The 13,959-nt window shown below is 44.4% G+C and overlaps 1 protein-coding gene across 3 annotated transcripts in view; it reads right to left on the bottom strand.

Annotated features, from left to right (window-relative positions):
* The window catches only part of LOC117428104 (serine/threonine-protein kinase ULK3-like), a 59,088-nt gene that overhangs the window by 18,782 nt on the left and 26,347 nt on the right, over positions 1 to 13,959 (bottom strand). For all 3 annotated transcript variants that reach the window (XM_058994852.1, XM_058994853.1, XM_058994854.1), the window contains exons 8-11: positions 12,956 to 13,061; positions 9,817 to 9,857; positions 9,254 to 9,356; positions 3,133 to 3,197 (exon numbers count right to left, since the gene is read on the bottom strand). In XM_058994852.1, coding sequence (XP_058850835.1) covers positions 3,133 to 3,197; positions 9,254 to 9,356; positions 9,817 to 9,857; positions 12,956 to 13,061 — 315 coding nt within the window. The remainder of the gene's footprint in view (positions 1 to 3,132; positions 3,198 to 9,253; positions 9,357 to 9,816; positions 9,858 to 12,955; positions 13,062 to 13,959) is intronic.

Raw genomic sequence — 13,959 nt, 5'->3', positions numbered from 1 at the left:
CTTGATTATGTGTTTCTACACGATACTGAACATGTCTTAAAACCTACCATTAGGAAACTTGGGGTTTTATTTAAGCCCTAGTCAATGCGTTTATTTTTCAGACTGTATGATTGTAACTACCACAATCCTCCCTGTCAGAACCAGTTGGTTGTGAACCCTGCTGCCGAAGTGCTGACTCGCACCGGCTCACAGAGCGTCTCACACTGTGAACCCTGCTGCCACAGTGCTGACTCGCACCGGCTCACAGAGCGTCTCACACTGTGAACCCTGCTGCCACAGTGCTGATTCGCACTGGCTCACAGAGCGTCTCACACTGTGAACCCTGCTGCCGGAGTGCTGACTCGCACCGGCTCACAGAGCGTCTCACACTGTGAACCCTGCTGCCGCAGTGCTGACTCACACCGGCTCTACAGAGCGTCTCACACTGTGAACCCTGCTGCCACAGTGCTGATTCGCACCGGCTCACAGAGCGTCTCACACTGTGAACCCTGCTGCCGGAGTGCTGACTCGCACCGGCTCACAGAGCGTCTCACACTGTGAACCCTGCTGCCACAGTGCTGACTCGCACCGGCTCACAGAGCGTCTCACACTGTGAACCCTGCTGCCGGAGTGCTGACTCACACCGGCTCTACAGAGCGTCTCACACTGTGAACCCTGCTGCCACAGTGCTGACTCACACCGGCTCACAGAGCGTCTCACACTGTGAACCCTGCTGCCACAGTGCTGATTCGCACCGGCTCACAGAGCGTCTCACACTGTGAACCCTGCTGCCGGAGTGCTGACTCGCACCGGCTCACAGAGCGTCTCACACTGTGAACCCTGCTGCCGCAGTGCTGACTCACACCGGCTCTACAGAGCGTCTCACACTGTGAACCCTGCTGCCACAGTGCTGATTCGCACCGGCTCACAGAGCGTCTCACACTGTGAACCCTGCTGCCCCAGTGCTGACTCACACCGGCTCTACAGAGCGTCTCACACTGTGAACCCTGCTGCCACAGTGCTGATTCGCACCGGCTCACAGAGCGTCTCACACTGTGAACCCTGCTGCCGGAGTGCTGACTCACACCGGCTCACAGAGCGTCTCACACTGTGAACCCTGCTGCCACAGTGCTGACTCACACCGGCTCTACAGAGCGTCTCACACTGTGAACCCAGCTGCCGGAGTGCTGACTCACACCGGCTCTACAGAGCGTCTCACACTGTGAACCCCGCTGCCGGAGTGCTGACTCACACCGGCTCTACAGAGCGTCTCACACTGTGAACCCTGCTGCCACAGTGCTGACTCACACCGGCTCTACAGAGCGTCTGACACTGTGAACCCCGCTGCCGGAGTGCTGACTCACACCGGCTCTACAGAGCGTCTCACACTGTGAACCCTGCTGCCACAGTGCTGACTCACACCGGCTCTACAGAGCGTCTCACACTGTGAACCCTGCTGCCGGAGTGCTGACTCACACCGGCTCTACAGAGCGTCTCACACTGTGAACCCCGATGCCGGAGTGCTGACTCACACCGACTCTACAGAGCGTCTCAAAACTGTGAACCCTGGAGTGCTGACTCACACCGGCTCTACAGAGCGTCTCACGCTGTGAACCCTGCTGCCGGAGTACTGACTCACACCGGCTCTACAGAGCGTCTCACACTGTGAACCCTGGAGTGCTGACTCACACCGGCTCTACAGAGCGTCTCACGCTGTGAACCCTGCTGCCGGAGTGCTGACTTACACCGGCTCTACAGAGCGTCTCACGCTGTGAACCCTGCTGCCGGAGTGCTGACTCACACCGGCTCTACAGAGTCTCACACTGTGAACCCTGCTGCCACAGTGCTGACTCACACCGGCTCTACAGAGCGTCTCACACTGTGAACCCTGGAGTGCTGACTCACACCGGCTCTACAGAGCGTCTCACACTGTGAACCCTGTGAACACTGTGGCCCAGTCAAATAATTGCTGCCAAAGGTGCCTCTACCAAATATTGACTCAAGGGGGTGAATACTTATGCAATCAATTATTTTCTGTTTTGTATTTATAATTAATTTAGAACAATTTGTAGATTTTATTTTTCACTTTGACATTATGACTTTTTTTGTGTTGATCAGTGGCAAAAACTCCTAATTAAATCCATTTTGATTCCATGCTGTAACACAATAAAATGTGGAAAAGGGGGGTGAATACTTTTTAGAGCCACTGTACGTTACTTCAGCCATTTAACATGCACACATTTCTGTGCTGATCAGAAAATCCCTATTTTCCCTAAATACTATTGAGATTTAATTTTATGTGTTCAAATGATGCTCATTTTTTCACAAGCAAACCCACAACCAAGCTGTTACCACACGGTCACAGCAACACTAAAACTGAATTCTAATAATCCTAATTAGGGATGGGTCAGTGTAGTCACATGATTACACGAAAATAAAAAATAAAAATATTCAAATAGCATATTACATATTCAAGTACACCAAAATATGTTTACTGAAATAAAACAAATGCTATAGCTATTGGGAAACATCGAAATCAGAAAGGTAATTTAACGTTATGATGAATATTAAAGACATACTAAATGTGAAGCAGAACAACGCAGTGACTAATAAGAAAAAGCAAGATACTTGGGAGTTGGTTATTTTTTTAACCCTGGACTGCAGTTCTCAATGTAAAACATCTACTGTTGACACTTGGTGAATGGATAGTAACATCAACATTTTCACTGACCATTAAAAGTACAACCAGGAATGTTCCTTATTTTGAATTACTTACAGGTTATTGAATAAACAAAGTAACTTGACTGAGATTCATCTGAGGTCAGTACTTAATGGCTAGTTGTAATTGGTAGAAATGTTAAGCTATTGTAATGTTGGAATGTATTTTCTATTGTTTTGGCCAGGTTACAATATTTGCACTATTCAGATAAATGTTATTATTTGTTAGAATTAAATAGAATATTTAGGTTGTTATGATAGGTGTTATGTTTTGTAAAACCTAGGAATGCTGTAAAAACTGAGAATTAAGGGCCTTGTGCATACCATACTGAAGTGTCATACTAACACTGCCATTGAAGTGTTATGAAGAGAGGACCATGGTTAATACCAACATAAGGAACGTTACCACAGGACAAAGGCTTGATCCTGGTATACCTGGGCTACAGCTGCTGACGCCACCTCCAGAGCTGCATAGAGCCGCGGGCGATCCCGGGACATTTCTGAAACACAGAGAGAAGACAGAGCACACAGGTGAGCCCACTTTTTAAAAACTTTTTAAAGCTCTATATATAAATCCTATAAACAAAAACAGAATTTAATAAATATCAAAGACACAGAGAAAAAAAAAAACTTTTCAAAAAGTAATATATAATTGATTTTCTTCACTGAGTTCAGAAAGGGCATTGTTAATGCACCATTTTATTTTAAAACTTTCTAAGTCACCAGTCATTTTATAAAACCAGCACCTTTAAAATACACAACACATTGTCAATGCCCAGCCCCCCCCCCCCCCTCTTTGCCTTGTGGGATTTTCAAATAGCAAGTTTGGTTTGGCCCACAAATAAAATTAGCCAAACATACGGCAAAAATAAAATCCTCTTTTGTAAAAACAAAACGCAAAGCAGCGAGTATGTTCCCTAATAAATCAAAAACGAGAATAAGCCTTGAACAGTCGCAAAATCCATGGTAAACAGTGTCTCTTTCAATACAAAAAGGGAACTGCTCTACTATTGTAGGATCTGTTTTGCTCAGATTTATTCTTAGCAATAATCCCATGCCGATTCCTCTACTGTAGATCTCCCAAGCGTTTTGGGATAGGTGGCTTATACAGTGAGTGATCTCCAGGCAGGGGAGACAGACTCAGAGACATACAGGTGTGCTCTCCCGCTAGCGTCAGTCCGATCTGTCAGCTGTTTAAACTCACACACACACTGTACAGTTGTTTTTTCTCTAAAATTTTAAAACATACATTTCCCAAATCCTTAAAAGTCAGCAGCTTCCCTGTCTCTTCCCTCTCCTCGCAGACCGAGGGAGTCACTACCAGAGAAGGTACATCGGCTGTCCCTCAGGCAATTGCTGCTTCACCAAAAAACGGGTTAAACAATGTAAAACCAGGGCTCCTGAGTGGCGCACCCGGTAAAGGCACTCTGCGTGGAGTGCAGGATGCGTCCTATAGCCTGGGTGGGGGGAAAGGGCTTAGGTCGGCCAGGGTGTCCTCAGCTCACCGCGCACCAGCGACCCCTGTAGACTGGCCGTGCACCTGCGGGCTTGCCTGTAAGCTGCCCAGAGCTGCGTTGTCCTACAGGCACAAAACAAGTTCTCATAAAAGGAAGATAAAAAGATATTAAAACAAAACAGGCTAAAAAAAGCGGTTGAAAAAGAAAAAAATATATGAAAAAACGTAGCCAAAGGCTAGTCTTCTTCACACGCTGTCGTAACAGACATCTACAGCACTAACAAACTTTGCACAGAACCCATCTTTGCACAGGCCAGCCCCCAAAAGGGAGCCTCTGTCAAGAAGGTATGCATTATGATATTATTACTTCTGCGTGACAAACTATGAAAATCTTCCTGTGGACAGCAGTCTGCATCACAAACCACCATACAACTTCCAGTCTCTGTTTGAGAGAGCCTTTGACTGAATGGCAGGCGGGGGGGTGGGTCAGGATTAAACTGAATGGCAGGCGGGGGGGTGGGTCAGGATTAAACTGAATGGCAGGCGGGGGGGGGGTGGGTCAGGATTAAATTGAATGGCAGGCAGGGGGGGGTTGGGTCAGGATTAAACTGAATGGCAGGCGGGGGGGGTGGGTCAGGATTGAACTGAATGGCAGGCGGGGGGGGGTGGGTCAGGATTGAACTGAATGGCAGGCAGGGGGGGGTTGGGTCAGGATTAAACCGAATGGCAGGCATGGCGGGTTGGGTCAGGATTAAACTGAATGGCAGGCAGGAGGGGTTTGGGTCAGGATTAAATTGTATTGAGTGTTGAGAAAACAAATATGTGTGTTCTGTTAAACTTGGAAAAAAAAGTAGTTACTGCTTGGATTACAATTGTGTTCATTAATAAAAATTGTTTACAGTTTATTATACTGTAAACTGAAAACGTTCCCTGAAATAGAAATATAACCATTACCGAATGGGATATATCTCTTATAGCCCGAATTACCTGAGCACTTCTATCAAAGCTGCTCCTTTAAGAGCCATGTATGCGTCAGCGTCATCTCCGCCCACAGGAGATATCAGCCACTGCTGCGTAGGGATCAGCGCCATTTTCTCTTCAGGCTTGCTGCGCTGGAGTGAACGCAGCGACCTTGAAGGTTAATGGTTACATTTCTATTTCAGGAAACCAGGGTTTTGATACTATCCCTAGGTTTCAAGTACAAAATGTAACTATTACAGAATGGGATAGAATACCCAAGCCATAACCATTACCTAATGGGACAGAATACCCAAGCCATCACAAGTGAAGAACTTGCAGCTCTGGCAGGTGTACTAAGAAGGTAGATAAAATGCCTTCAGCATTCTGGTACAAAGACCAATTGAGGGTCCATGGGCAGCAGTGTGGAGTAGTGATTAGGGCTCTGGACTCTTGACCGGAGGGTCGTGGGTTCAATCCCAGGTGGGGGACATTGCTGTTGTACCCTTGAGCAAGGTACTTTACCTAGATTGCTCCAGTAAAAACCCAAATGTATAAATGGGTAATTGTATATAAAAATAATGTGTAAAAAATAATGTAATTATATGTAAAAATAATGTGATATCTTGTAACAATTGTAAGAAATAAATAATAATAATAATAATAATATGGTCCACAGTACAGTGTATATGCTGCAAGGTTACACTTATTAACCTCAGCATTTAAACATCAGAAGTCCAATTAAGGTGTGTGGCTAACTACCTCAGGACTTAAAGAGTAGCGGGGTTCCAAAAAAACAGTTGTAGCAACACGTGGGGACGTGCAATGCTACATTTTTCTTACTCTTTAAAGTGGAACACAATGAAAAGTATGTTAAAAGGGCAGAGTGTAGGGGCTCCCGAGTGGCGCATCCAGTAAAGGCGCTCCGCGTGGAGTGCAGGATCTACCCTATGGTCTGGACGTCGCGAGTTTGAGTCCAGGCTATTCCTTTGCCGACCAAGGACGGGAGCTTCCAGGGGGCGGCGCTCAATTGGCCGAGCGCCACCCGGGGCAGGGATGGTTAGGTCGGCCAGGGTGTCCTCGGCTCACCGCGCACCAGCGACCCCTGTAGTCTGGCTGGGCGCCTGCGGGCTTGCCTGTAAGCTGCCTGAGAGCTGCGTTGTCCTCCGACGCTGTAGCGCTTGGGTGGCTGCATGGTGAGTCCGCAGTGTGAAAAAAAAGCGGTTGGCTGACGGCACACGCTTCGGAGGACAGCGTGTGTTCGTCTTCTCTCTCCCGACTCAGCGCAGGGGTGGTAGCGGTGAGCTGAGCCTAAAAATAATTGGCAACGACTAAATTTAAAGTATGCAATCCTGACCGTGTCTGCAATCCACTTCGACAGCCGCTGTTTAGACAGGGCTTATCTGTGGAACTTAGACCCGAAGCAAACAAATAATTGCTCTGACTGCCGCCAACCCTGTGTGCGGTCAACATAATACACCAGTGCCCTAACTGGACAGAGCTTATGGAGCTTTCTCTCCGTGTCAGACTGGAAAGGAGGTGGATGGAAGGCCTCCAGTTCCACCGACTGGTTAATATGGAAAGCAGAAATCCTTTTAGGGAGAAAAGCAGGATTATTGTGAAGAGTAACCTTAGTTCTGGCCTCCGCAAAATAACAAATAGGCGCCCGGCCAGACTACAGGGGTCACTGGTGCGAGGTGAGCCGCGGACACCCTGGTCAACCTACCCCCCCCCATTTAATATATTTGCTATTTTTTTTTCTTCATCTATGATTTTGTCATTTGTGTCTCTTAGACATTTAACCTCCTCTTTGAATGTTCTCTTGCTGTTATAATATTGGAAAAACATTTTGGAATTGGTTTTAGCCCCCTTAGCAATATTGATTTCTATCTCTCTCTTGGCTTTTCTTCCTTTTTTACTTTTGTTTGCAGTTCAAGTACTCTTTCTGTGTTCTTTGTTTTTGGTCCCTTTTAAATGCTTTGTAAAGTGCCTTTTTTTGCTGAATATTTTTTTCAATTGATCTATTAAACCATTTTGGCCATTTTGTTTTAGATTTAGATTTGTCTACTTTTGGGATGTAATTGTTTTGCGCATCTAGTACTACATTTTTAAAAAACAGCCATCCTTTTTCTGTGGATGTTTTCTCTATTTTACTCAAATCTACTTATGTTAGTCTCTAACAGATTAGGCTGTATACAGCACCATGAACTTTGAATTTTCAATTCATTCATAGAAAGTTACTATAAGTATGATGATCAAGCAGATCACCATGATCCACAGCATGCACATGTAAAGGTTGGTTCATACTTCATACTTCATACTTCATTTCTGGTCGAGGGATTTCATCATGGAGCAAGACTTCGAGGAACTTTTAATAGAAGAAGTTTGTAAACATCCACATATAACCCCTCACTTAAAGAATATAGAGATGCCCAAATAATAGAAACAGTGTGGGTGTGTATTATTCAGAAAAAAATAGAAAAGGACAGGAGAGAAAAGCCTGTGGCCCCAATTTGCTGAGAATTACCAGTTGCTCTGTGCAGTGTGACTGCAAGTCTTTCTGCAGGTGTCACTGTGCATTGAAGCAATGGTCCCAATCTGTTTAACTGATCGTCAAATCTTTCACCTGTCATTCTAAAACACCTCTCACTGTCACATACCCAACATCTCTCTAATTAATGCATAAAATTCTCCCTTTCGGATTCTCTGGTGGTTGAGAGGACAGATGTACCAACAACGTTGCTTTTGATATTTTTTAAACGTTTTGTATAAGAGGTAAACTCAGCACATCTCCTAAGATGTTAATTTTTCCAATTCCGCGAATGCAGTCTGTATTTAAAGTATGAACGACAGCTGCACAGTCAAAAAGGCTGCGACACGATGCATCCTTCATATATAAGTCGCCCTGGATAAGGGCGTCTGCTAAGAAATAAATAATAATAATAATAATATAGCAGATAGTGAAGCTGCACAGCTTTTATAGCTGTCTGCACCTGACATATCGCATTCATCTGCGACAGACATATGAACCAACCCAAAATACTCTGATGCATCAACAGTCCAAAGCACCTTTGACCATTGTTCCATAGTCCAATTTCTGTGTTCTTGTGCATATTTTAGCCTTTTAGTCTTGTTCCCCTTTCTTAGAGGTATTCTTACTGCAACACATCCTTTCAGTCCTGATTTCAAGAGTGACCTTCGTACTGTTGATTTGATGGAAAACAACAACAAACAACACTTCTGTCAGTTCTGTTGTCAATTCAACACTTGTCTTCTTTCTATTCCTTAAGGATATTATCTTCAAGTATTGCTCATCCTTGTTAGACAACTTTTTGGGTCTTCCAGTCCTGGGTTTGTCAATTACAGATGATGTTTCTCTGTACTTGTTGATTATGCTTCGGATACCACACCTTGATGCAAGTGATGCGAGCTATTTCACTCAATGTTTTTCCTTCTTTATGCAAGTCAAGGTTGTTATAATAGTAGAAAACACTAGTGGAGGCTTTGAGTAAATTGTTGATGCTCATAATGCATCAGAGTAGAAAAATGCAACATGTCTAAGACTTTTGCACAGCAGTGTATGTATTTTTTAAATTATGTCTCAATCTTAAAATTCTGGGGTGATGCAAAACCTTTAGCCATAACTGTATAGTCTAGTCCTACCAGGTTTCATAACAACTGGCTTTACAGTTCTCTACATATCATTATTATACATACAACCATGACAAGCATACAGTATGTAGACACAACGGATGACCAACGGATGCTCTCAATAACTTGTGCTAAATAATGTCCTTACCAAGGTTCATCACAACTGGATAAGGAGTTCTCAAAATATATACTGCATGTGACATACATAGAGACAGACGGGTCGATATCTCTACATATCTCAAGATAGTGACACTATCCGCCCATAGCTAGGAAGCAGGTTCTTTAGAATGATGTAGAAATGGAACTGTGACAAACGTATGAATGGAGAGACACCCCCATTGTATCCCTGCTGGCCTGAGATTTCTATCTTCCACATGTGGTATTTTTATTCATAGTTTTATTTGGAATATGACTACTCAGCATATACATATTAGTCACTTAAACTCCAATGTGCTCCTCAGCTGAACCCATGACTGCTTGCACGGTTCCTACCTTTTAAAATGTCCCTGGCAGACTTGTCTTGCCCAAAGCTGATTTTATTACCCGAAGCTACCAGTGCCTTCAGCTCCTCAGCCCGGGAGACGTACTGCTTCACCTGGACACAACAGGAAAGAGCCGCCCATCAGAACGGAAGGGTGTGCTTCTGTGTGAAACGAACCTAACAAATGACTCATTTGTAAATATTTGTTAAAATTTGAATTTGCAAGTATTTTGTTTAAATGTGAATTATTAATGTGTGTGTGTTCATGTTAATGATACAGGCAGCGTTTGTGTGCTGTGTGTTCATGTTAATGATACAGGCAGTGTTTGTGTGCTGTGTGTTCATGTTAATGATACAGACAGTGTTTGTGTGCTGTGTGTTCGTGTTAATGATACAGGCAGTGTTTGTGTGCTGTGTGTTCATGTTAATGATACAGGCAGTGTTTTGTTCACACACTGTTTGTGTCCTGTGTGTTCATGTCCTGAGAGCAGCAGGGGGACGTTTATATTTTGTAACGTAGAGAAATGCCCTGCAGCTGAACATTCATGTTAAAAACTCTCCTGTTGCTACTGACCTTTGACCTGAGTGCTTCTTTCCGCTGGGCGTCTGCTTCATCTGGCGAATTAAGAAGACATTGAGAAAGAATGACAATGAAATGACATTTTAAGCAACACCACCTCTCCAATTCAAACTGATTGGGACCAGGTGTGTAACAGCAACTAGTTTCTGTAATCAAATTATTACTGTCAAATTGTTAACATATTCCTAATCAAAAATCACCAAAAACTAATTACCTTTACATATATAACTTAACTGTACTGTAAACACCAGAAATCAAATAATGTGTGTTATACTGTACTGAAACATTAGAAATACTAGAATAAGCTAAATAAAACAGATGACAAAGTTTTCGACTGCAACTTGTACTGAATGTGTATTTGCGTGTTTCTGCACTGCTATGGTTGAGTGTTTAACCTGGCTGAGCTTGCTTGCTATGGTTGAGTGTTTAACCTGGCTGAGCTTGCTAGCTAAGGTTGAGTGTTTAACCTGGCTGAGCTTGCTTGCTATGGTTGAGTGTTTAACCTGGCTGAGCTTGCTTGCTATGGTTGAGTGTTTAACCTGGCTGAGCTTGCTTGCTATGGTTGAGTGTTTAACCTGGCTGAGTTTGCTATGGTTGTGTTTAACCTGGCTGAGCTTGCTAGCTGTGGTTGAGTGTTTAACCTGGTGAGCTTGCTATGGTTGTGTGTTTAACCTGGCTGAGCTTGCTTGCTATGGTTGTGTGTTTAACCTGGCTGAGCTTGCTTGCTATGGTTGAGTGTTTAACCTGGCTGAGCTTGCTATGGTTGAGTGTTTAACCTGGCTGAGCTTGCTTGCTATGGTTGAGTGTTTAACCTGGCTGAGCTTGCTTGCTATGGTTGAGTGTTTAACCTGGCTGAGCTTGCTTGCTATGGTTGAGTGTTTAACCTGGCTGAGCTTGCTATGGTTGTGGGTTTAACCTGGCTGAACTTGCTAGCTAAGGTTGAGTGTTTAACCTGGCTGAGCTTGCTATGGTTGTGTGTTTAACCTGGCTGAGCTTGCTTGCTATGGTTGTGTGTTTAACCTGGCTGAGCTTGCTTGCTATGGTTGAGTGTTTAACCTGGCTGAGCTTGCTATGGTTGAGTGTTTAACCTGGCTGAGCTTGCTTGCTATGGTTGAGTGTTTAACCTGACTGAGCTTGCTTGCTATGGTTGAGTGTTTAACCTGGCTGAGCTTGCTATGGTTGTGAGTTTAACCTGGCTGAACTTGCTAGCTAAGGTTGAGTGTTTAACCTGGTGAGCTTGCTATGGTTGTGTGTTTAACCTGGCTGAGCTTGCTTGCTATGGTTGTGTGTTTAACCTGGCTGAGCTTGCTTGCTATGGTTGAGTGTTTAACCTGGCTGAGCTTGCTATGGTTGTGGGTTTAACCTGGCTGAACTTGCTAGCTAAGGTTGAGTGTTTAACCTGGCTGAGCTTGCTTGCTATGGTTGAGTGTTTAACCTGGCTGAGCTTGCTATGGTTGAGTGTTTAACCTGGCTGAGCTTGCTTGCTATGGTTGAGTGTTTAACCTGGCTGAGCTTGCTTGCTATGGTTGAGTGTTTAACCTGGCTGAGCTTGCTATGGTTGTGGGTTTAACCTGGCTGAACTTGCTAGCTAAGGTTGAGTGTTTAACCTGGCTGAGCTTGCTATGGTTGTGTGTTTAACCTGGCTGAGCTTGCTTGCTATGGTTGTGTGTTTAACCTGGCTGAGCTTGCTTGCTATGGTTGAGTGTTTAACCTGGCTGAGCTTGCTATGGTTGAGTGTTTAACCTGGCTGAGCTTGCTTGCTATGGTTGAGTGTTAACCTGACTGAGCTTGCTTGCTATGGTTGAGTGTTTAACCTGGCTGAGCTTGCTATGGTTGTGAGTTTAACCTGGCTGAACTTGCTAGCTAAGGTTGAGTGTTTAACCTGGCTGAGCTTGCTATGGTTGTGTGTTTAACCTGGCTGAGCTTGCTTGCTATGGTTGAGTGTTTAACCTGGCTGAGCTTGCCTGCTATGGTTGAGTGTTTAACCTGGCTGAGCTTGCTATGGTTGTGTTTAACCTGGCTGAACTTGCTAGCTAAGGTTGAGTGTTTAACCTGGCTGAGCTTGCTATGGTTGTGTGTTTAACCCGGCTGAGCTTGCTTGCTATGGTTGAGTGTTTAACCTGGCTGAGCTTGCCTGCTATGGTTGAGTGTTTAACCTGGCTGAGCTTGCTATGGTTGTGTTTAACCTGGCTGAGCTTGCTAGCTGTGGTTGAGTGTTTAACCTGGTGAACTTGCTATGGTTGTGTGTTTAACCTGGCTGAGCTTGCCTGCTATGGTTGAGTGTTTAACCTGGCTGAGTTTGCTTGCTATGGTTGTGTGTTTAACCTGGCTGATCTTGCTAGCTGTGGTTGAGTGTTTAACCTGGTGAACTTGCTATGGTTGTGTGTTTAACCTGGCTGAGCTTGCTTGCTATGGTTGTGTGTTTAATCTGGCTGAGCTTGCTTGCTATGGTTGTGTGTTTAACCTGGCTGAGCTTGCTTGCTATGGTTGAGTGTTTAACCTGGCTGAGCTTGCTTGCTATGGTTGAGTGTTTAACCTGGCTGACCTTGCTTGCTGTGGTTGTGTGTTTAACCTGGCTGAGCTTGCTATGGTTGTGTGTTTAACCTGGCTGAGCTTGCTTTCTATGGTTGAGTATTTAACCTGGCTGAGCTTGTTATGGTTGTGTGTTTAACCTGGCTGAGCTTGTTTGCAGTCTATGGTTGAGTGTTTAACCTGGCTGAGCTGTCAGAAAATATATATTGTTAAAACAGCACATTTAGTAAGAAATACTTACGGTTATATACAGCATCAAGAATCACTTTTCAACACAACACTACTGAACACATTTAGTAGTGGCCTCTCAGTTATGAGTTTAATTGAAATGTTTAGGGAATGGCTAATTGACTAGGACATAATAAACAATAGGGTGGGTGCCCGACACATTTCCTGAACTGTCGTTTTTAGCCCCATCCCAAGTATGCTCACGCTCTCTAGAGTATATTGCTTTTAGCATGTTTTTTTTTTTTTACAGTAAAACTGTGTACAGACAGTTTTCAAACCCGGAGCTGGTATTCACTGTAGAGCGTGTAGATCCCTCAGGGTGTATTGCCAATTGTACATGTAAAACCAGGGCAATGGTAAGGGAGCAGCTCACAGTGGATGGCAGGGACGAAGTGCTCCAGTGCCCTGCAGTACAGAGAGAGGGCACCAGAGTGCTCCCCAGTCTCGTCTTTCTGCACAGCCTCCAACACCAGCGCTGTCTGAGAGAGGGAGAGAGACACAAATGCATTTTTATGCACCCAAGTACGAGGCACATTCTTCCCCAAAGTCTTCTGTAAGATTAAAGGTAACATTAAACTCACAAATAAAAAAGCGCTGCAATGTTGTTGGGAGTGTTGGAAAAAACAACAGAATATACAGCAGCCTGTCACAGCCTGAGAGACCATTTAGAAGCACTGCACTTCTACTGTACATGTGTTCCTGTATACAGTGCCGTGAAAAAGCATTTGCCCCCTGTCTAGTTTTCTGCATTTTTGCATATTTTTGACACTGAATGTTATCAGATCTTCAAACAAAACCTAATATTAGATTAAAGAGACCGTGAGTGAACAAATAACACAAAAATGGATACATATTTCATTTATTTATTAAAGAAAGTTATGCAACACCCAATGCCCCCGTGTGAAAAAGCTATCGCCCCCTTAGACTCAATAACTGGGTACGCAACCTTTAGCAGCAATAACTGCAACCAAATGCTTCCTGTAGTTATTGATTAGTCTCTCACAGCGCCGTGGAGGAATTTTGGCCCACTCTTCCATGCAGAACTGCTTCAACTCAGTGACATTTGTGGATTTTCGAGCATGAACTGCTCGTTTCAGGTCCTGCCACAACATCTCAATGGGGTTTAGGTCTGGACTTTGACTAGGCCATTCCAAAACTTTAAATTTCTTGTTCTTCAACCATTCTGATGTAGACTTGCTTGTGTGTTTCGGATCATTGTCTTGCTGCATGACCAAGGTGCGCTTCAGCTTCAGCTCACAGATGGATGGCCTGACATTCTCCTGAAGAATTCTCTGATACAGAGCAGAATTCATGGTTCCTTCAATAATGGCAAGGCGTCCAGGTCCTGATGCAGCAAAGCATCCCCAAACCATGACA

Source organism: Acipenser ruthenus, chromosome 21 (genome assembly GCF_902713425.1).
Source record: "Acipenser ruthenus chromosome 21, fAciRut3.2 maternal haplotype, whole genome shotgun sequence".
NCBI classification, from domain to species: Eukaryota; Metazoa; Chordata; class Actinopteri; order Acipenseriformes; family Acipenseridae; genus Acipenser; species Acipenser ruthenus.
Note: the sequence above shows the minus strand (reverse complement) of the source record. Positions and strands in the feature narration are given on the sequence as shown.